At 39.2% G+C, this 23687-nt stretch overlaps 2 protein-coding genes across 3 annotated transcripts in view; one reads left to right on the top strand and one right to left on the bottom strand.

Annotated features, from left to right (window-relative positions):
- Positions 1 to 3158: 3158 nt before the first annotated feature.
- Positions 3159 to 6268, bottom strand: adcyap1b (adenylate cyclase activating polypeptide 1b). Of its 2 annotated transcripts, XM_005742495.2 has the most exons (5): positions 6097 to 6268; positions 5740 to 5844; positions 4641 to 4775; positions 4058 to 4162; positions 3159 to 3421 (listed from the first exon to the last, which is right to left on the bottom strand). In XM_005742495.2, exons 1-5 carry the CDS (start codon positions 6099 to 6101, stop codon positions 3238 to 3240), a joined length of 534 nt encoding a protein of 177 aa, XP_005742552.1. In that variant the 5' UTR covers positions 6102 to 6268; the 3' UTR covers positions 3159 to 3237. The 2 variants fall into 2 exon arrangements, with proteins under 2 accessions (XP_005742552.1, XP_005742554.1); XM_005742497.2 differs by lacking the exon at positions 4058 to 4162.
- A 6080-nt stretch (positions 6269 to 12348) lies between these two features.
- Positions 12349 to 23687, top strand: part of yes1 (YES proto-oncogene 1, Src family tyrosine kinase) — a 37269-nt gene continuing 25930 nt past the window's right edge. Inside the window, exon 1 of the mRNA XM_005742494.2 lies at positions 12349 to 12743. The gene's annotated coding sequence lies outside the window, so the exon portion shown is untranslated. The remainder of the gene's footprint in view (positions 12744 to 23687) is intronic.

Here is a 23687-nt window from a genome sequence, read left to right as displayed (position 1 = left end):
TTTTAAAAGTTAGACCAACTTCACACAATGCATTTGCTGCTTTATTTTCTGCTGTGCAACTTTATGTTTGTTACAGGAGGAGATCTGTGCTCATGGAAATAGGTGGTTCTTCATGTAAGCTCAACATTCATATGCGGGCAGTAAACTGCAAACAAAATATATATTCTAGTCAGCGTGTGTGATGTAACTGTGGCTCCGCTGCACTTTCTTTGTTCAAAAGACACGTCTCCTCGAAAAACAAAGTGATGTATTTCAAAGATTAGACATTGATTAGAAAATGTTGTTGTTTACAAAAATTTATTCATACAAATCTTACAACACTTTCATAACAATGACAAACGTAAAACCCCATATAAGGACTCCTGTGTGTATAACGATGTCACTTGTACTAAGGTTCACTTTTAAAACACATTGTTTTCAGATAGATAAGAGATTAAACATTGAAGTAAGGCGTTCGGCGCTTTCAGAAATATCAACAACAGGCATTTTCTATGATCTGAACAACATCTCTATTATATTCTCAAACCCTTTTAAATCTAGATAGTGATGCACAAAGTTCTAATATGTAGGGGATATTTTCTCATTGATAAATTACTGACCCAAAATAATCGACAACACGTCATAATCAACAGCAAGGAACACTGGTCATTGTCTACTGTTCTCACAGACACTGAACACCCCATGCACACACACTCACACAAACAATCAGACACACACACATACATCGCCTGCTTCACCGACATACACATTCTATTCACTTTTTTAATATACTTTATACTCAACAAATCATTGCCATGCTTTAAAAGAAAGCCTAATTCTACTACTCTTGGGGCAGACTAAGCCGAGTGATTAAACAGAGGAAAAGGAAGTTTTAATGTAAGCTAATGGACTGCAGCATTGTAGGGCCACTAAAATTGCCATCTGTCACTTGTGGTGAATATTCTTTTTAGTATTTTTTTTTTTAGTATTTTTTATGTTTTTCTCACGTCGAAGCAAGGCACCAAAAGCCAAAAGCTGTTTCCACCTCCGCATGCATGTTCAGTCACTCGTCCACACAAACAAACATTAAATGCACACACGCTCACAGATAAACGCAATATGCACATACGCACTCACGCAAAGCCTGTACGATGGAGCCAAATTGAAGAAGGAGTGTGTTGATAGTTTCTATGGGGGAACACAGGCCACTGATTAGATTGCAGGGGTGCATAAAGCTGCATTTGCATAATGTTGAATAAATACATGAGATATCTCTCTAATAAAAGTCATAGGGAATATCCCTCTGCTGGAGGGCTGAATTTCATACACCTCTGTTCTGCTGGTCTCATCCACCTTGACTCACATACTCTTAAACCTTCTTATGAAACCAAAGTGAAGGGAATTCAACGTCTGACTTTTTTTTTTTATCAGACTCATTGACCCTGATCTCACTTCAGCAGGTGAGCAGAGGCAGTGGTGCCATCACTTGTTTTGTTTGTTTGTTTGTTTCTGTATTGACGTGCGACAAACCTCCTCTGGCTCGTGGGTGCTGTAACCTGTGTCTTATGCAACAGGCTACTTTGCTTGCCTTTCCTCTCTCGCGCTCTCTCTTTCACACACACACACAAACACACACCGTCTCTTTTTCCACTGCCTTTTCTTCGACTCCACACACACATCTCTTTATCAGCTAACACTCTTCACCTGCTTCCTCACATACTCTAACACAGATCAGCTTTACAGTGAAACTAGAGCATTAACATCAAACCAGAAACTTGGCATGGCAATCTAGAAGCAAAAGAACTTGAACTACTACTACAACCAAGACAAAGGCAATCAGCATATAAGGGAGGTGAGGGGGGTCCAGTGTCTTGTTCTATGATATCCACAATGACAGCAGCAGGACAGGTAAAAATAAAATCAACAAGTCAGTGCAGTACCAGTTTCTACCACTTCTAGCCCTCTTTCTTCACATTTCTGTCACAAAACATCTGGGGGGGGGGGGGGGGGGGGCCTGAAAGAGGCTTAGCACAGCTCATCTCCTACACAGCAACAAAAGCACAATCGCATGCAGTTTGTAAGGGAAAATTAGCACGGTGTCAGTTTTCACATGCACCATTAAATCAGAAATAAGAGTCCAGTATCTCTAACCCCAACTCAGACGCTACCTTCCCTCTCCTCCTCTTTTGTCAAACTGCATCACTTTCTGCTCCTTCTGAGTCCTTTCTAAATATTTCGGAGCTCTGCCAAAATACAATCAACAGTTTAAGCATTTTTTTTCCTTTCTCTTCTCCATTTAATCCTGTTGACTGAACAGAGACAACACTGAGATGACTATGTGCTCTGTGTAATTTTTATACTGTACACAATACACATATGTGAAACATTCCTTAGACAGTCGTATCGAGCATAATTTATCTCCCACTGTAAATGACTCTCGAGGCGAGTGAGCAAGCAGTGTTTTCTGCATACTGTTAACAGCAACTCGAGTGCTTCCTTTCTATCTAGTAAAGGCATCAGTGCCCTTGCAAAAGCCTGCGATGAAATTGGAAAGAAGGTTGAATTTTTACCAGCACTTACATTGACTGAACGTGTAAGTCAATCGGTTAACCATCAAATGAGAGGCTGTGGAACAAAAGCCGTCTGAATTCCCCTTGGAGGGGCAGCAAGCTATACAAACCCACAGAGCTCCCATTAAGGGAGCGTGGAGAAGCGTGGACAAGGGCAACATCTATCATTTAGGATAAGCCGGATATGCCTCACATAGCATGCTCACTGCTTCTTTGGGCCTGTTTGGAAAACAAACAACACTAAAAAAATAGAACGTTGGTTACAAAAATAAGTATAACATTCAATACTTTGATTGTCTTTTTAAAATCTATTTATTTTCTGCATATGTAGATGACTTTTAAAGATTTCAAGCGCATAATGTTGAAGGTGCACAATTATCTCTTTTTTTTCTTGTTTTTTTTTTTTTTTTTTTTTTTTTATCATTTTGTTTTGTTTTCAACATCGTAAACATGAAAATAAAATATTGGTCCACAAAGTATAACTGTGCGGTATCAAGTGCTTTTGTACAAAAAGAAAAAAAACCGATATTATTATTAAAATATTCATTTTAATGGCTTTACTTCATACATAAATACATGTTGAAAGAACACAGGCGCAATCCACTGGTTGGTCAGATATATCTGAATGACTTCGATTTAACGACTGGATGTATATACACAGGAGGGCAGTTTGAGCGCCTTAACAGCGCTACAAATAGGCAAGCCGGCGTCCTTTGTTCCTAACTCTCTGTCTGTACCTTCTACCCAGAACCGCTGCCAGGTATTTCTGCACGGCCATCTGCTTTCTATAGCGACTGTAGCTGTCAGTGAAGATCCCATCTGAGTGTCTTTTGGATAAGGGCTCTGATTCTTCCTCCATGCTGTTGTCGTCACTGAAAAAATACAGAAGATAAATAAAACAACAGTGACATTAGTTAAAGCTGCGAGGTCTTGACTGGTTTGTGCTCTTTTTGATGTGGCATTTCAACTTTGATCATCTCTTCATCTGGCCAGTAGTCATTAATAATGCATTTATGGGCCTTTATTTTATTTTTTTTTATTTTTTTTATTTTTTTGTTTTTTACGTTAAAATATATATATGTGTGTGAGGAAAGATTTAGTGATTTAAGCGTTTTGGAAAGGTTATCAAATATTAATTTACATCCCATTACATATTCTGACGCTTGCTTTTTTCCCACCACCACCCATTAATGTTTGTAAAAGCAAAATCAATTGATAGGTAAGACAAGGGCTACAAATAGCGCTGTATTTCAGTATCTTATTCTTAAAGAACATAAATCGTGGATGCAATGTCACGCCACATCAAAATAGGAGCAAAACGGTGGAATGAAAATGTCCAGACGTTATATAGAGGGGTAGCATTTTTTTAAGAAGAAGAAATAAACCACACACGCACGTAAAATGACAGACAGTGACACAGCAGCCTGAACTTGAGCAGCGCAGAAACATAAAAAAAATAAAAATAAAAATGATGACTGCAGGTGAACGCTAATAAGAAATGCCCTTACCCTGCACGAATTGTCATCAGAGAATGCAGATAATGTCTCGCTGTTAACTGACCCAGGATCTCCCTCAAGGCTCTATCTAATTCTTCCTCAGCATGCCTTTCTGGTCTGAGATGATAAAACGCCAAAACACATAGATCGTCAGTGACTAAAATAAAAATAAATAAATTAAAACAAAATAAAAAAAATATAGATTAAAAAGCGCGGACAAAATGATCAAAAGTAGCCTAAAATGTTCCCGCCCACTCGCATGTCCAATATCACGTCAAGTGCAATAAATAAATAAGAAAGAAAGAAAGAAAGAAAGAAAGAAAGAAAGAAAGAAAGAAAGAAAGAAAGAAAGAAAGAGATTAAAGGCTATCCTTTACGAATCTGCCGACCTTCTTTTTTTTTTCTTTTTTTTTCTCTTGATTATCAACTGCAGGGAATCAACATTTTAGGCTACTCGGTATGAAAATAAGACAGGACAAATAACATGAGAAACTCTGGGAAAAATAAAGCAAGCAAACATTATAGCAAACAGCAACAAAGTCATTAAATTGGAATCCAGCCCAAGGCTTTGGCTGTGAAACGAAGGCGCATTTACCTCTTCTCCTGTGGGTAGTATAGGGTGTATGCGTCGTCGTTTAAGGATGGCGGGCTTCGTATAGCAATCTGATCACTATCAAAACCCATGTCGGATAACGAATTCCCGTCCTCATCGAATGCGTCGTTTTCAAGTCTGCATAAAGAAAGAACATTCATCACAATTTTGATCAATGCACACGTGTGGACGCAGGAGTGAAAGGATGCCAAATGTCTGCATCTGCCTTTAAAAACAGCGGGCGGTTAAATGCAATGGAAAAGGGTGAAAACGGGGGGAAAGAGGCTTTTTAGAGTAAAGAAAGAAAGAAAAATAAGCCAGAAAACGAATAATTTAAATTTGGCGAAAATAATGACTTGAATTTTATTAAATGCGTCCTGCTGTATTGTTTTCTTTCTTTGAATATGTTTTTCTTTCTGGAAGAAATCGGTTTTTTTTAATATATATATTCCACTTGATGCTGCCGGCTCCAACCTTATTAATTATTTAAAACTCGAAACAATGGGTGTGAAAATGATCACATTTAGTGTAGGCGTGGAGCTCAAAAATATTAAAAAGAATTCAGAAAATACCTTTTTTATGTATTTATTTATTTATAATTTGATCAACGAGAACCACGCCCAAATAATGGATATGCTTTTCCCGAAGAAGGAAAAAAAGAAGAAGAAGACTAAATCTTAAATGGATAAAGCTCCCCTATTCGTTTTGCCTCGCCTCTCCTTGGTGACGCCAGTCCACCGTCATCCCGAGGGCTATCCATTGCATCGACTGCATTCTCATTTTTAATAAGGGGAGTTCCGTGAACCGTCCCACCGGACAGATACTCCTGTGCAATTTCCATACTCATTTTCCACACCAGCCTTGCATTTGATTGTTTAAAAGCCTGCATGTCCTTCTGTCATCATGCTTAACTGGGAGATTCTAAAACTTGCGCGCGGAGTTTCTGCGCAATTGCGCGCATTTATTTGAAATAAAGTGAACAAACCTCTTTTTCGTTGATTGCAGCAAACGTAACAGCAACATTAAATGAAACGTGTTGCTGAGGAGCATTTCAAATAGAACATAAAGGACAACGATAACAACCCAGAAACCAGAAACCTACCTAATCTTGGGGTAACTTAGTCCAAGAGGTGTGCAGAAGACGCTGTAGTGCATAAAGATCCCGTAGATGAGCAAGATTAAAGTCGCTTTACTCGAACTGGCCATGCTGTTAGGAAATGAGAAACAGACACAACATTAAACAGAGCAGTTACCTGACAATAAAGCGGCTTTTTCTTTGTTGTATCAAAATCACAAGGCGGTGCTACTTTATCACCACTAATAAAACTAAAAAGCTGGTTCGAACATGAACCTGTTTGAATTAACTGGATAAAGATAGCGTCCACTGGCTTATACCAAAAAAGGATCATTAAAAACGAGGGGTAGGAAGAAAAAACTGGATATTTTGTGTTTTATTCACCTCATCTTGTAAAAGTTACACTGCGGTAATGACACCAAATCCTCTATGTTCAGCGTCAAAGTAGCTAAAAATTGCAGATCTCCACGCAGTTCACAAAAAGGGAAAAATTTCCATTACTTTATCTCGCTCTGGGGCATAAATTTCTCCGAGTTGTAAGACAGTCCGCAGATAAAGCACATACCTATAGCAGGAAAGCAGAGAGGAGGCTGTGCTGTAGGTTGTGAACCGGGCGCGGTTGTGGCAGTGCGTGTCTGCGTGTGTGTGAGAGTGAGAGAGAAAGAAAGAGAGAGACGGTATCTTTCTCACGGCACTTCTTCCCTGGCTGAAGCGCCTCCGTCGTCTCCTTATGTTCCCCTCAGTGCTGCCTATCTCACTTTTATACCCAATTAATAGGACTCAACCGGTCGCAAAGCCAAACAAAAACTCGGTGGGAGAGCGCGCTGTCTGTGCGTCTACATATCGTTGCTCTAAACTTTTGTCCTGTGCTGTGATTGCCTTGGATTTTTATCCATGTATCGCAAGCCTTGCCCCCCTCCTTCTCCTCCTCCTCCTCGTCCTCCACCTCCCTCCAATAAGTCACATTAAGGATGCTATAGACGTCATCAAGTCTTCCTCCCGGAATATAATAGTACAGTTCCTTCCTCATCGATGCATCCGTCAGACTCACCCCCACCTCCCTCCGAAGATGGAAGTTTACTTTCAAACTTTCTTCTTTTTTAAAAAAAAAAAAAAGAGAGAGAGAGAGAGAGACGCTTGTGAATGCATACATGAAATCATCAAGTTTTGATGTGACGCCCAATACAGATCAGTTCGTCAACGCCTTAACCACTACTGCTTTTCTTGTTTTTTTTTCTTCTTTTTTTAAAATATAAAATAAATAAATAAAACTTTCACGTCACCGATAGGTTAATTACGCTTTAGTGATTATCTCTGATCTGGGAAGTGGTGCTGGTGGTTTCAAATGACTTGATGGTTTTGATGGAGGGTGATCAGGCTTCCGATGACCAAGTCCAAGGCCCCTGGGGAGTCGGGAGCTGTCCAGTGCTGAAATGACTCGTCTCAAATTGCGGCTTTCAGACTTTATATTCACTTTTCTTTTTGTTCTAATCGTTTACAATAATTGCTCACTGGATGTCGAGGGGTGGCTTTAATGGCCGTGCAATGAGAACGCTAAGGTCTAAACCTAACCTCTGGATTGTTGAAATAAACGAGGCACATAATCGGATTTGAACAACGGCTGGTGACGCAGGATGCTGGTTCGGAGAGTCTGCGTGGCCGAATAAACGATTCACGTTTTCCCAGCATTGTTCTCAAATTATCTATGTCATTACAATCTGCTGATTGATGTGTTTAAACGAAAAACGACGATGCAATGCTTGTTATATAGAACATGTGTCAAATAACCAAGAAGAAGGCCTAATCCTCTCCACCCATAGTGGACTGGTGACGTCTAATTTCGAGCTCGTGGAGAGTAAGTCGAACCTCTCTGTATCTGCAGCTTCTGAGCTATTTTCTCTTTATTGTTTGTTCTAATGCCGCAGTCAGATGACTGGAGCAAAACTTGGCAGTCTTTTTTACTCCATACATGAGACTTTTCATTTTGGAGGTTCGGAGGCCGGTCTAGCAAACTTGAATATTTTTCGTGAGGACTGGTAATATTCGCCAAATGGAGAGGTCAGGAGACGCTTAGGTTTAACTATGCACCCCCACTGAATCAGATATATAGCTCACCAACCAATTGAAGAGTTTGCCAAAGAGGGGAGACGGAGACATTCACGTCAGCGTTTTGTTTACGCTGACGCAATATGACGAAAAGAGCCAGTCACTGCGGGAGGGGGGCTATCTAGAACCTCTCCTTGATTCATATGAAGACAACAACTTAAAGCCCATGCGTTTCAACTGGAGCAGACTGCTAATATTAGGCCGGGTACAGCAGGTAGCATGCAGCTCCGTAGCCTGAGCAAACGGCGCCATCATGAGGACAGAGGACAAACACGCTGAGCCAGTCTACCGAGGTTTAGTCATCATCACAGAAGCACACAGAAGGAAAGAAAGAAGGGAGAAGTGGAGCAAATCCTCACACCAGTAATTCCTCTTCATAAAGTGTCACCTTGTTAGTGAAACAGCTTAACTGAGAGCTTCATTTAAAATTCGTGTGATTTCGGCATGACATTACAACTGAGAGGGTTATTTTGCATTTAAAACACAGACGCGTAAAATGGAGCTACTCCAGCGTGGCTTTGAATGTCACTGCACCTACAGTTTAGTGAAGGCTCATAAAGGCCAGTTTCCCTATATGGCTGACCCATAATTGAAGTACTCTTTTTTTCGAGCTGGAACCTCTGTGAGTTGCTAAACATCGGCCATCAGAATCAGAAACACACAACACCACAGAGAGATCATAGATAAGGACAAGGGATATATGTTCAACAGCTTTTCTACAGATTTCTGTCCGATTTGTTATCCGTGGAAGATTTAAAGTGCCCAAATTCAGATTTCCCTTCAGTCCATGTTTATCTATTACATAATACAATGCAGTAATAATAACAGTTTATGTGCTTTATCAAATGTAAATAAAACCGAATTCAATGATTCAGTGATCTCAAAAGCCATATTTTGCAAAAGACCATAGAAAACAGACCACCCTATGGCAACACGTCTTCTTTTTTTCTTTTTTTTAAAAAGTCTGTAGACAAGTGTGAACTGAGGAGACCAGTTGCTGGTCTTTGGGGAGAGAAATGTTCCATTCTTGTCTGCTATAGGATTCTAGTTACTCAACAGTCTTTGTCATATTTGTTTCATTAATTTCTTCGGTTGGTGAAAGGGTCTCCACGGGATTCTTTTCTAATAGAGCCAGGTTTAGCATTCTCTTACTGAAGGCTTTCCCTGGAAAACATGTAATCTGGATGCACATGTTGCTCTAAAAGTTGCATATACCTTTCAGCATTGATGTGCAGCACACATCTGGTCTTTCCAGCTGTGAAAGCTGCCAATTACAATGGACCCCCATACTATCAGAGACACAGGTTCAAATTTTACATTTCAGTTCATCTGAACACAGAACAGATTTCCACTTTTGCCTCAGTCCATTTTAAATTAGCTTTGGTCCAAAGGACAAGACGGTAGCACAAGCTTATGTTTATGTTTATTTAAAGAGATCATGTCTATTAATTAACATGAGAACTTAAATTCATCATGTAAATATGCCAGATTTAGGCTAATTTTCATCGGCATACGGCTTCTTTTTTGCATAGAAATGCTACTTTCGACTGCTCCCTCACTCACAAGGGGTCACAGGTAGCTTTGCTTGTTTGATTTCATAGATTCTTGCACTAGATTACCTTCCTAACCCAATCCCAAAAGGTTTTATGTCTCTCTGAAAATAACAGGTATTTAGTATTGATTCTCAACCCCTTGCACACAGAGATTTCTTCAAATTCTCATGTTTTGATTATGTTATTTGTTGTAGATATATAGATATTCACAATCTTCAAATTTTTACATTGAAGAACATTATTTTGAAATTGCTCCACAATTTGTAGACACAGTTTTGTTGAAAACTGGTGATCTTCCATCTGTCCTTTCTTCTGAGAAACTCTGTTTCTAAGAGGTTCTTTTTATACCCGGTCACGTTTCCTGTCCAATCACGGCTCATATCCGATCATACTGCCAACCTCTTGTAAATCAACCTAATTAGTAGCAAAATGTTGCTCCACGTGTTTCTTTTTAGTTCCACTTTTTGTTAAACTGTCCCAACTGTTTTAAATAGTGTTTCTGCCATGAAATAAAAATGAGCTAACATTTATCATGAAGTAGTAAAACATCTCAGCTCAGTTTTCTATGGTCAATAAAATATAGGTATATGAGATTTGCAAATGACTTGCAAATGATTGCATTCTCGTTTTATTCACAATATCCACCTTTTTTGGAATTGGGGCAGTACTGAACTACTACTACAATACTACTGCTATAATAATAATAATAATAATAATAATAATAATAATAATAATAATAATAATAATAATAATAATCAGAAGAAGAAGAAGAAGAAGAAGGGTGAGGTGGGGTGGTCAGGATTATCTATGATGGATAATGGTATATTGCTCAGTGGCCTCTCCACAACAGCTTCAAACTTCCTCATCAGGTTATTTGGACTATAGCTGCCACTAGTGCAAATGCTACTCCCCCATATAATGACCTTATTACAAAAATAAGAGGAAGGCTTTCTTAAGGACATTTTGAAATGCTATTAATCTTGCATCTCCTTGCAAGCCATGCACGGCCCATTGGCTGATACCCCTGAATCAGGAGGTCAGCAATTAATGGAGGGCACCACCAATAAGCTCATAAAGAGATCAAATTAAGACTGAGCAGAACTGAGTGTAGCTTATTGCTGCAGCCCTCCTCCACAGTCCCAGTTTCTTATGTGACCCTTAGGGAAAATTAATTGCACATCCGCTGCCCTGAATGGAATTTAACCAACGTGTTTGAGCAACAGTTGTGTTTATTTCCACCCCAATAACTGGTTCGCATGATATTTAATCTGAGCATGGATGTTTACTGTAAATATTGTTCTTTTTTGTCCTGCCTGTCCCCTCACCCACAGCTGGTGACGAGAGATGGCTGCCCCTTTCGGAACCTGGTTCTGCCCGAGCTTTCTCCCTGTTAAAACGGAGTTTTCCCCTCCCACTGTCGCTAAGCGCTTGCTCCATTTGGGGGGGGGGGTCTGATTGGTGGGTGGTGGAGTTTTCTCTGTATTGCTGTAAGGTCTTTACCTTAAAATATAACGTGCTTTGAAATGACCGTTGTCGTGATTTGATGCTATATAGATTAATTATTTAACTTTACAGGCTAACCGATAATAAAATATAATATTAAATCTGACCGATGAAAAAAACAAAATGTAGATATCGAGCAGTGGAAATCATTGCATGATGACAAACAGTGACCGTGCAAACTCTGAGAATCCTTGCTCGTATGCATCCGAAGTGTTTTGCAGAGGGAGCCACTTTCTAGGAAAAAAGCATCTGGGGGGCATGCTGTGGCGCCTGCGCACTGTGTAGTTAGAGTCAGTAGGGGTCAGCAAATCACTTGAAAATTGTTTCATCCCTTTACAGACACACTCCCGCTGTGTCTGTAGTCAGCTTTTGGTTAGGTGTTCAAGATGAAAGCCCAACATTAGCCTCCCGCTCTCCTTCCTTTTCTCATTAAATATTTTGAAATTATTTTAAATATGATTTTTTTAAACTACCGCCTCTGTGTAAGTTTAGAAATCTTATGGTAACAATGAATATTTTAATAAGTGTTTTACACACTATGATTTTCCAGTCTGTGCTTCGCAGACAGCCTCGCTGAAACACGCAGTCTTTTACACCTATTGTTAACTCAAGTATCTGCGTGAACACACCTCTTTTAACCGTTTGTAAAACCCAGATGGCGCTAAATGCCTGCGCAATATGAACAAAGTTCAGAGGTGAACACCACGATGCGACTGCGCTTTATTTTTATGGCCAAATAATACATCTTTTAAAAAAAAGAAGAATGAATGGAGATTGTTGGAGAGCATAACTGAAAACGCTTTAGCTGTCCGGGCAGATGGTGGGCTTTCTCCTTTACAGGGATGTCGGCCATATTGGGCACACGGGAAAACCGTTCAATAGGACACAATGATACCTTCAAGTTCTATCGGAAATAACAAAACGTCGACATGACCAGGCGTGGGCTAGATAAAAGTTTGATTTGTCTTTTTTAATGACCAAATAATTGAATTATTCAGATTAAAAGACTCTTTATCTTGTTGCAGTACAAAATATACCACGGAGTAAGATATCCGTTACACATGAGTAGTTCACTGACAGACAAAAGTAATTACTTTGAAGTTATCCTCGGTGTGGTTATTTGCTGTACTTCTGTGAGCAAGCTAAAATTCTTTGGGTTTCGTACAGTTTGACAATTAGAAGAAGCAATTTGGTGATATCGCATTTTTAAAGAAACAAAGGCCAAACATTCAGAAAAATAATGGTCAGATTAATAATAATTATTATTATTATTATAACATAAGCGTCTTCAATCCTCATTATAGTATACACAAACAAACAAACCGCGCTATTATATATATATATATAGTAACACTGGATAAGAATGGATATTTATATTATGCTGCCTCTCAAACTGGAGGTCGGATTGGCGTTTGAAGTTGGGATTTGCCGATGTTCGAGTCTAATCTGAGCAAGTGAAGGCAGCATGATTCCTTCTTTGGCCTCGTCTGTTCCTCGGTCCTAGTCCGGCTATTGTTGTGTGTCTTTCGTGGCAACCCTGACCTATCGGCAGGCGGTGATTTCTGATATTTTAAACTGCTTTGCTCAGCGCCTCCACCGCCATATTAAGTAGTCTTTGTCAGCTGGCGGCGTGTCCTCGCTTTGAGGGAATTTTAATTTAAAAAAAGGATCCCAGTGAAGGGCTCAGTGCTCGTGAAGTAGTTAATCGGTATGGGACAGACGGAAGACTGAGATTCCACGTTAGTAGAGTCTGCTCGTGTCGCCCGTTTCCACTTAAGGTTGTCGACGTGAAATTGAAAACGCTGGGGGGGAAAAAGGCTCACAGGACGCATGTAGCCGACCCACCACACTGCTACGGTTGCTTTTGAGGTAAGAAACGCTCGCCAACAACTGACATTTTACGTTGGAAGTCGATTCAGCAGGGCCTCGTTGTGTTTGTGACACTTGGAGAAAGTTGGGAAGGGACCAGAGGAGTTTCCTCGCTGTGTTACATTGTCGTAAAAGCATGTTTCATTATTAATCCGCGTTTAAGACCCCGGTGGGGTGGTGGGGGGCTCGGTCCTGTGTTGGAGAGGACAGCTGTTTGGAAAGGCTCCAAAACCGTCCTGGGACAAGACGAGAGCAGAGTTGTAGCTATGATGAGAGGTATTATTTATTCATTTACATCTTGGAAATCTTTATTTCAACTACATATTTTGGTTCTTTTCATACAATAAAAGTTTACCACCCTGTCCCTATCTCTGTGCCTCACCCAGTCTCCCTCTCCACACATGCATCAGCTGTTTTAGGCCTCAGCTGTGATAGGCCTTTTAATGCAAGGCACTCATCAGATTTTTCTAAATGGCCAGTGTTTTGATGCCAACTTTGCTCTTGCGTGCTTTTATTGTGATAGTGCAGCTCTGTTCCTCAGACTTATACACACGTGTGTAAGATTTTCAGGCATGCTGCTGTGTTGGATTGTGTATGTATCCTAACATTTACTGCCCCTGACTCTGCATGTGTCTGTCGGTGTGCTTATATACTCTGGTGCCACGGTAATCCCTCTGTTAGTACAGCCCCAGTTGGCTGGACAGTTGTGTCTCCTTCTCACACAGACACAAACACACACATATACACACACAGCTGGAATGGAGAGGGCAGTTGGTAGAGGAGTGAGGAGCACTAACAGGTGGTGTTGGCTGCGGTCCAGGAGCTTGAATTTTAACTGGGTTGAAGGATCCTTGCATACTCTTTGAGTGTCCTCATGGCACGAATGAGACTCTACACTGTCATTAAAGTTTGCTGATTAGAAGCCTCCAGTCTTTTGTGCCACAAGTGGAAAGGCTGAAGTCGTAAGGCAGCTCCACACATGTTGGCAATCTGAACAAATGTTTGGATTTTTGGTGAAAAATAAAAGAGGAGAATTCACCGTGGGCAGAGGGAACAAGAAGAGCTCTTCTTTTTAATAGCTTGAAGATGGCTCTTTCTCTTTCCCAGCCTCACTCTAGCCTTTGACGGGCACAGCAGGTGGCCTCGATGGCATGAATGGATTCGGAAGGAAGTTCATCTCCTAGCTCCCCGACAGTCCCCTCCTCTCGCTGTGATTGGCAGAGATGGCAGGCTGCCCTGAAGATAAGACCGAGCTGGGCCTCAGAGAGTGTGCCAGGGCAATTACTGCGTTATGCTTTAGTAATGGGTTTTCAGGCCCTTGTATATTTTCATTGCTCAGTGCTTGTGGCTGGCGTTAAAAACCAAGGCGATTAACTTTAATATTATGTAATGGCTTTATCTTTATCAGAATGAGCAGTTTGGCTGTAGAAATAATGTTTACTTATGCATATTGCACATGCTCATTAATAACTTTTTTATGGTGCTGAAAAGATCAATGAAAAACAAATAAGCAAGGCTGGAGTGATTGATGAATTCATCTGAAGAATCTATAAAAAAAATACTGAACGATTGCTGGTTTTCAAACTTTTCAGATGTGAGGTTTTTTTCTGCATTTGTCTCATTTACACCACTATGACTCAGTTTTTTCGATTTTTGTTTTTAGTGTCCAAAAAGTTCAAAAACAACTCATGTTTAAGGATTTCCAGCTGATCGGGTTAATCCACTACCTGGATCACATAACCATAAGGAAATTGGTGCACGTTTTCATCTATTCTTGGATATAGAGTATAAACATGCTTCTCTCTGTAATTGTACCTGCTCTAATAATCTGGCCCTCCAGGTATTTGAGTATTTCAATACAAAGGTTTTTCTTTATGCAATGTTCCAAATAGGGCTTCAGTCTATATTTGTCTCTATAAGTTGTGAAATAGTGGTCAGTACTGCTCTGTGCCAAGTTTCACTCTCTGGTCACTTCCATGTTATTGTTGTCAGATGACATTTGCAAACATTAATGCCTTTTTTATTTTTTATTTTATTTAAAATGAGTAAATAACTGACCTTCCTGAGTTATGACCAGTTTGTTTAACCACGATCTCCATTAGCAGCATTAGATCCATTAGATCAGCCTCAGGTTAGCTATTTTTAGCTTAGCTATTTATCCTGGGGTCCCTACACACATAATCCAACAATCGCAACATGCAAACAAAACAAGCAGGTTCTTTGTATAAAAAGAACATTTTAATTTAAACAACTAACTTATATCTATTGCTTTGGTTCTAAGATCAGGGCTTTAAGTTTGCGTTCATATTCACACAGTATATTTAAATCCTGTGTCCATCAGCTGTCTTCATTATCCATTTGTTAATACTGCTTTAACAGATATTTAAACTGATTTAACTTGTGAGAACATTGCCGTGCACATCATGCAGATTCATTTTGAGCTATTTGTAACTTATTTATTCCTTTTGTTGAAGCACTGGAACAGATCACACTAATGCATTTTATAACCTCGTGTCGTTCATTTTAAAGCTCTTCTAATGACTGACAAACCTCCACCTGTTTTACTTCCATTATTATCAGACTATGTTAATTTACAATCCACCATTATATCAAATAGTTTAGTTTTCTTCGATAGGAACATTCTTAACACTCAGGTGGTAACATTTAACACCAGTTTATTATCTGTCACACAATCTTCTACAGCCTTCAACTCCTCATTACGTGTTTCCTTTAACTTATCGGTTGACGCTATAAATAACTCTTGAGTCATCAGCATATATAGCAATCTGAGCCTATTTTAATAAGATCATTAATAAAAAGACAAAAATAATAATGGTCCCAAACAGCTACCTTGGTTACTCCACACATTACATGTCTTGTCTTTGACAGACCATTAAATTAAATAATCTGCCTACAATTTCACAGACAAAAGTTATGTTATAGCTGAAATGAGTTTGCTGACCTGGAAGCAGTACATATGTTATCACTGCAAGATAACATCAAGTATTATTCAGGCATTTACAGCTACCATCTGAGCCTTTCAGTGACAAACACAGCACTTTTAGTCTGACATGGACAGTTGTCTAGTGGGATTACACTGCAGTCATTTTATAGTTGCCCATTATAGCAATCTCAATCACTACCAATGCAAACAGTTGTGGTCCAACCAGATTGCAACCAGTTAGAAGAAACCTGGTTTATACAATGTTGATAAGCCTGTAAGCTACCAGAATACTTTGCCTTAAAAAAAGCTGTCAGAAACAGAGACTGAACGATGAAAACCTTTGCTGATAGCTTTCCGTACTTGAGTGTTTTTTTTATATAGATTTACACTCTATTCTGGCTTACATATTCTGACTTAATATACAAAGTCTTACACTCTGAAAAAAATACATCCTCTGTCGAGCTCCGGTGTCTGGTATACACCCTACAAGCCCAGTCTGCGTCACAGAAATGTCCCAAGTGACTGCAAAGTTTGCGAAAGGCAGTTGTGTAAGGGTCAAAGTCTTCTCCAAAGTTGCGTCATTTGCGATCTGTCACCTCAGTTGCCAGAGTAAGGAGCTTCATCTCACAGGACATAATGCATGAATATCGCATTTATACAGAGCTGTACTGAACCATTTTTCTGAGAGCAGACATTTGTTTTGTTTCTTTTTAAAAAAAAAAAAAAAGCCCTCAAATAATTAAAACCAGTTTGTCCATTAGGATTGAGTTTGTTTTCTTTTCGTTTGACAGATCTGAGATTTAGCATGACGTTTTCTTTTCCCTGTTTTTGCTTAGTTACTCTGCTTACAGTTTCTGCCTGATATCTGCATCAAATTGCTGTACTGACTGTATAACTGGTTATCTCTTGTGTGGTAGCTCGCTGACTCGTGCCATTATAACAAGTATAAGGCTAACAGTTTGTAATGCTGGAATTTTTCTTAATTTGAATGTTGATGCATGCCAGCCGCAGCAAATAGCTTCCCACCTGTAGTGCAGCTTCATTGTTGTATTTTCCCCTCTGGGAAGCAGCAGCCTGTGTCTCCTTAATCTGCATCAGCATCACTGGTAGTCTGGCACATAGCATTGCATGTCGCATGTCCCTGGATACAGTCTATTGCCAGCATTTGTTTGAACACATACCAGTCGCTGGGAGTAAAGTTATTCATAAATATGCGTGGGAGTATCTGGATAAGTATATTTCCTTTTCTTCTGTTATTCCACACAGTGGTGGTTGTTTGAAGTGCAATGCAACTAATCAGTATTGTCGTTCTTTATTATTGCACCATTTGTTTTCTAAATTAACATATTTTTCATTTCTGTAAATGGTCCGTTTGATCTGAAGGAAGATCAATAAAATTGAATGAACGTGAAGGGTTATGGTAAATATAAAAAAAAATACCATTCAATTAATGTTGTTGACCTAAGTGCATCAAAGCTTCAAGCACTGCCATGGTAATCAATGTCCAAATCAGTGCTTCAGTTTTGTTTGTTTTTTTAATAAAGAAATCAAAGAGACCACAAAATAACTCACAAAAAATCCTCGAACATGATTTATAATGCATCAACATTATTAAGGTCACTTTATTGATCATGTTTGACGCAAGCTGTGATGACACCACAGCTCAGTCACCACGTATACAGCCGCTGAGGGTGTGCCATACTCACTGTAGTGTTCTTCTGAGTGATGGGTGTCGCCACTCAGACTTCTATACAGCATAAGTGCTGGTCTAGGAGAAGAAAATGTCAAAAAAGACAAGCAAAGAAAATCAGAATTTGTTTGTTTTTTTCCTTTAAAGAATTCTCCGGAAAGTCTGATCTTCTCTGGAAATCAGAGGTTCTGCGCTATCGCTGAGGTGGTGGTTTAAAAACAACACGACCAGCTGGAACAACAACAAAGCCTGGCACGCACCAGCGGATGTGGGGCCACCCTTTGTGGCGCTGTTTGGCAACATTAGTGGGTAGTTTATTTCAGACAACATTTAATGATAGGCGAGACCACCACAGCTATCATCTGCCAACAAGTGACACTTGTCAAAATAACTTGTCTGGATACAGTCTATAAAAGAAGCTACTTTTAACTGCTCGCTTATTCACAAAGGATCACCGCAGCAGGCAACTCTGTATGTTTGATTTGGCAATTTTTTTTTTCTTTACGCTTGATGCCCTTCCTGGTCCAACTGGAATAATTTCCAGTTCTTACCTAAAAGGAATTTATAGGTTACAAATCTACAGGAAGTTTGGCAAGTAATCACAACAGCTTTTGCTAATGCAAACTAGGACTGCAACTAATGATTATTTTGGTAGTCGACTAGTGTGCCAACGATTGTTTCAATAACTCTTATCTCCACTTCTTGTGGGCAAACCTCCTGCACCAGGCTCCACTACCTCACCTCCTCAAGTCTGCTCACCTGTGAATGTCACCCTGTTGTCTCGTCCCACAGCAAATTAAAATAATGACTCACGAACATTTGAATTTGAAAATTTAAAAATAATCTAATGTAATTGTAACATTTCTCAATAGGACATGCTTAATTCTAATTGTACTATGATTGCATTCTCTTTAACGACTAATCAGTACACAATAAAAATATAGTTCAGATTACAGGTTTAGCAGTATTACTGCTGTTTGCAAGCACTGCTTCCATCTTGGATGGTGATGTCCGTGTTGGTCGGGTGTCTTTGAATTTTCAAGTTGGAAGTTTTTGGGGATTGTTCCAGTTGAATATTCTAACTCATAATGCCATAGATCATAGGCTCGTTACATGATATGATGTTGCCCACACCTATGCTGATGTGTAGTGCACGGCTTGTTTAATTACTGTGGTTGTTCCAAGTGGTGCCAGTCGATAGACTTTTTTTTTTTAATGCCAAGATTAATATGTTTTTTCATTCTTGTGTCTATTTGTATTTGTCTATTCCTGTTGTACTTATTTTTTTTACGATCTCTTCTATTCCGATAGTTTTAGTAATCTGCCTGCAGGAATCTGCTAACATTTGTAAGCCCTTATATTGATACTACGATTATTGTTCTTTATACTGAGGTGATGATTGTTATTCTCTTACTGATAATTAAAAAAAAAACTGGCAAAAAACTAGCCAGACTTGAATAGGAAGAATCGACGGTGCTGAACAGGCTAATCACAATAGTTGAGGGCTGTGCTGACCTGACGTGTAATCACGGTTCTCTATAGGAGCGCGTCAGGTTACAGCATAGAGTTCAGAGGGTTTTGTGGTTATGTCATAGGTCACAACGTAGGTTTCACGCTGTAGCAAAACTTGAGCATAGCTCTTTTGCTAGCTGCTCCTGTTGTTAAACTGTAGAACAAATAGTTCTGCCTGTAAAGCAGTGCAGTGTTGCTGATTATCTAGTAAAACTTTTTGAGACAGGATCAGGCCGATGCCAGATCAGCATGCCCAGTTTTGTCAAAATTGCTGTTATGTTATGTTTTTGAGAAACTATGGGACTAAGACGTCCTTTGTGAGCTGACAAAATACTCCCATTTCTTAAAAAAAAAAAAAAAAAAATTATAGCTCAGCTTCACGAAAAATTGAGTTTTTCAGAATGTATAGTTTGCACAGGGCAATAACACAATGGTAGCATGCACTATACATTATCCATCTTAAATCAGATCATGACCCAAATCACTGTATGGGCTTGAGGCACCATTTACCGTGCCCCTTGGAACCACCAGAAAAATGGCACATTTCTTTCAGCTAAACTCATTGTGTGTGTAACAGCCTCATTTAGGAAGCCATCTGAGAGAAGATACAGTAATCTGCCTGTAATTTGATTTGCTGTGAAGGCGATTTAAGCTGTCATTGCTGTTGGCAGATTTGTCACACTAGAGAAAACACTGGTAGTAATATTTATCTTTGTGACATGCATTATCGGGCTTTTTTTTTTTTTTTTCCTTTTACAAAACTGCAATTGATGTATAGTACAATGATTTGGCTAAGCTGTTGTAATGATACCATTTTCTATTCATGCCAGCTGTACTTGTAAATGTTTGTCTATGGGCCATCTGGTTGTTTTGAATATTTAATTGGAGCATTTGATTGATAGTTGGCTGTTGGGTGCCACTGTAAGAACAGTTCTGGGCCCTTATAAGCTTTTGTGCTGTTGGTGTTGTAGGAATATGCATGGGATCGTATAGTTCGGGGGATTCTGATGTGATCTGTGGGGGAGCACCACAAAATCCTTTCTCTTTGTCCATAACAAAAGGTGGGGGCAGACAAAAGAGAAAGCCAGAGGGAGAGGTGAAGTTTCTGCCTTTTCTCAGAGCACATTTCCCAGTTTTAAGTTTTAAAGAAAAACTGGGTGGTTCATTTGTTATGTGACACCCCCCCCAAGAAAGAACTGAACCAGAATATGATGGACAACTCCAATGATGTTGGGGCATATTTTGACATGGACAGTAGAAAAGCCAGTTCCAGTTCTAAAGGAATCACATTCCACATGTTTTTAAGGCATCGTTGAAGATTTGTATTTGATAAGTTGCTGCTGTGTTATGTCTAGATTCTGCTTCAGGCCAATTCTTGAGATCTAAAGTGAAACTTGTGGCTGTTGAGCCAGTTTGACATTCAGGCTTGCTCAGGCTTGTTATCCATCCATTACTGTCTTAGAGAGCAAATAATATGAAATCATAATGGTATAAACAGCAAAGGTTGTTTAAACATATCTGTGACTTTGGGAACAAAACGGTAGTCTTCACAAGAGAAAGCCATGCTTTTGTCTAGATTTTTTTAAATCTGTTTTTATGTTGATACAGTGATCCATACCGATTTAACTTGATTTGGTCTTCATCTTTCCAGTTATTGACCCTTCATCTTAAAGTAGACATGCCGCTTGCATTCTTCTTCATCAGTTTTTATGCTATTAGCGGCAGGCTAAAGTGCTGCTTCCAAAACAAACAGAATTTTGGATGTTTTTTCAGAAATGTTTTCACAGATTTGTTCCAGGTCAGCTCTAAGGTTCTGCACTTTGTGTATCGGACAGATGAAGCAGCACGTTTTGAAAAAAGGTGGGGAAGTGAAACAATAGACCAAAAAGGTTGTGCAATGGGGAAAAAAGTATAACAAATTAGATAATGATATGTTAGTCATAGTTTCTGTCAACAACCATTTTTTTTCCTAACTCAAACAAGAGGATAACTAAATAAAAACTAATGCACAAGGACAAAAAATATAATGTAATGTATCAAGACTTGTCAAGGCCAACATGTTCTGGAGAGATGAGATCCAAACAGAACTAATTAAGTGTTGTAGAAAGGCGGGACGAGTTTGGAATGTAACACTTCCCGTTTCTCATGAAAATGTGACAAAATGCCAACGAAAATAAGATTCCTAGTATTTAGCAAATCTGACTGGTAAAAATCTGACTTTTACTTCTTTACTTGATCTTGTGATTAAGAGTTGTGCAACAGTTTGATGTTGTGTGTTGTTTTATGAATGAGAAGGAACCCAGAGCTTCCAGAGAAAAAACACAGAAGTGGGGAGTATATGCAAGCACGTCATCAATGTTCAAAAGTCAGTATTGATAAGTTATGGAGGTGCATTAGTGCACATGGCATCTTTATACATCTGTGGAGGCTCCATTATTGCTAAACAAAATCATGGACATCATAAAAGAGAGGCATGTGACTTTAAATGTGAGTTATGTTTTTGTTGGTAGAAAGTCAGTAAAAGTATCAAGTGTTTGGGTTTTTTTGTTTTGTTTTGTTTTTTATAGTCTATTTTGGGTGAATATGTCTTGGTAACCAATGACGTGCCCAGAGCTGGTTCGAGATATTTGCCAAACTGAGAGGCTTGCACTTGAAGGACTTCAACAATATAGGTTTTCCGAGCAGCTTATTCTGCCAATTGTGTGGTTTCTTTTTCAGGAAAGGCCTAGGAAGATGATGTCATTCATTACAAAAACACAACTCCATTGCGGAGCAGGCTGAGTGCTGAACTGACCTGGACACAGCTCAGATCCATCACACATTAGAAACATTAAGAGCATTAAAGGGGAGGCCTAAACGGCAAATGTACATTTTGGTGGCATCAAAATAAAAATCATTGTTCCCATAAAATCCACTTGGACCTGTTTTTTTTTTTTTGGGGGGGGGGGGGTTTGGTCAGCTTGCTAGCAGTATAGAGTTTCTGCATTGAAATATCTGCGTAAGTATTTTGTTATACTAGTAATTTAGTAGACAAATTTAAAAAAATGAATCTGGAGAATATTATTTTCTATCCCAGCATATTTGGTTTTCCAAAACAGTTTTCTAATCTAGTTTTTTTTTTTTTTTTTTTTTTTTTTTTTTTTTTGCTATTGATAATAACCGACTTTGACTAACTGCCAGTCGTAGTGCTGCCGTGCCCACACAGCTCACATGCTGCTGTCACCAGCTGGTTATCTCGTCTGTGCTAAAACTTCTGTTAGCTAGACCTCCTTCTGCAGTGGATGTCTGGATTCTGAAAAGCAGCTGACTCATCCTCGTGATTTCTAGTAATATAGGTCATTATAATTGTCATATTTGCATTTGATTTCTTCTAACATTGTTGCTCCAGACACATAAATAGAATTTAACTGTACAGTATAAATATAAATATTGATTGTTTCAGGTCTGATTCTTCTGGCTCAGCATTAGCTTTCCGTGAGTCCTGTTTATTTGTTCCAAGAAAGTCAGTGCACCATCCATTCATATAAATGGATCGATGTGATGGTTGACAAACAGGAAGTTTGAATTGCTGTGTTGTTGTGGTTGTAACACAGCAATTCACAATCCGAGAAGTGATTTTGTTGGTCCCAGTTTGATGAAACAAATTGGGCGTCTAATGTCTTTTGCTTGCTTTGTTGTTTATTGGCGCTGTCGACCTTTAGCTGGATTTTAAGTAGAAAGGCTCAAAGGGTTTACAGCAGTAACGCTCTAGGTCTCAGTGCAGTGTAGCTTTTGATTTTGTTGCTGATATAATCGCTGCCTTGCTGCTTGCACATTGCGATTGCGATCAGGCTGTGTTGGGCTCCTTTGGTGCTATTCCCAACAGTCGGCATGTTTTCAATCTTTTATTTACTCTGTGGTGCAGAGCTGCACTGAGCTACACACAAAGAGAAATGTGCAGTCGTTGTGTTAGGGCTCATTTATTCATAGAGAACAACAAACGGGCCGAGCAGGGGATTTGTGCTGCAGTTTCTTTGTCGGGTGTTTTGTTACTTAATGGGAGGTGACTGCTGAACAGTGTTTCTTTAGCTTCAAGGCCACTTAACCTTGGAGCCAAAGCTCAGAGCCACCAAAGCTACAGCCTAACCTCTTAGCACAGAAGAATAACTTCACCTGACTCAGCCGCTCACATATTAAGTGCTATAATCCTTAACTAGCTTCAGAACAAAGATACTAATTCAAATTGGAACATTAAAAGAGATTTGATGTACTTATATAACCCTTAATTAGGCTTAAATTGTGGTATGTTTAGGGTTATTATTATTATTTTCGCTTACAGAAATACTGAAGTTTATTCAGGCTTTTGAAAGTCTGCAATTTCCAAATTACAAGATTCACACTTTTAATGATAACTCGCACAGCTAATGTCTTAACAAGCTGGAGGAGAAAAAAAGTTCACTTAAAGTTTAGTCAACCGGTCATGTTCCTCGCAAATGTAGTCAACTGTAGCTAATTAACTGAAACGCTGCAAGCTTGCGAAAGTTTCTTTAGTCAGAAGTACCACTTTTGTTCCATTTTAATGACTGAAGAACACTTTGTGAAGTTGAGTGAAAGAACAGCAATTTGCACATAGTTATCAGATTTCAAGTGTCTTCAAACCGCGTCATGTGGCCTGGAATACAAAGATAGCGTTGCGGTAGAGAACAACTGGAAATCCTAATATCTGAGACACTGAAAACTTTTGTGAATTTCTTTGGCTTCAGATACGGTATAAACTAGGGCTGAACGATTATGGAAAATAATCTAATTGCGATTTTTT

The sequence above is a fragment of the Pundamilia nyererei genome, unplaced genomic scaffold, assembly GCF_000239375.1.
Source record: "Pundamilia nyererei isolate P.nyererei 1_Seehausen unplaced genomic scaffold, PunNye1.0 scaffold00121, whole genome shotgun sequence".
NCBI classification, from domain to species: domain Eukaryota; kingdom Metazoa; phylum Chordata; class Actinopteri; order Cichliformes; family Cichlidae; genus Pundamilia; species Pundamilia nyererei.
Note: the sequence above shows the minus strand (reverse complement) of the source record. Positions and strands in the feature narration are given on the sequence as shown.

Excerpts from the sequence above, each read along its gene's own strand:
- adcyap1b (XM_005742495.2), bottom strand. Across the intron at positions 4,776-5,739 it reads CTAAGTTACCCCAAGATTAG|ACTTGAAAACGACGCATTCG; the intron begins GTAGGTTTCTGG and ends TTCTTTATGCAG. Across the intron at positions 3,422-4,057 it reads CTGATGACAATTCGTGCAGG|TGACGACAACAGCATGGAGG; the intron begins GTAAGGGCATTT and ends GTATTTTTTCAG.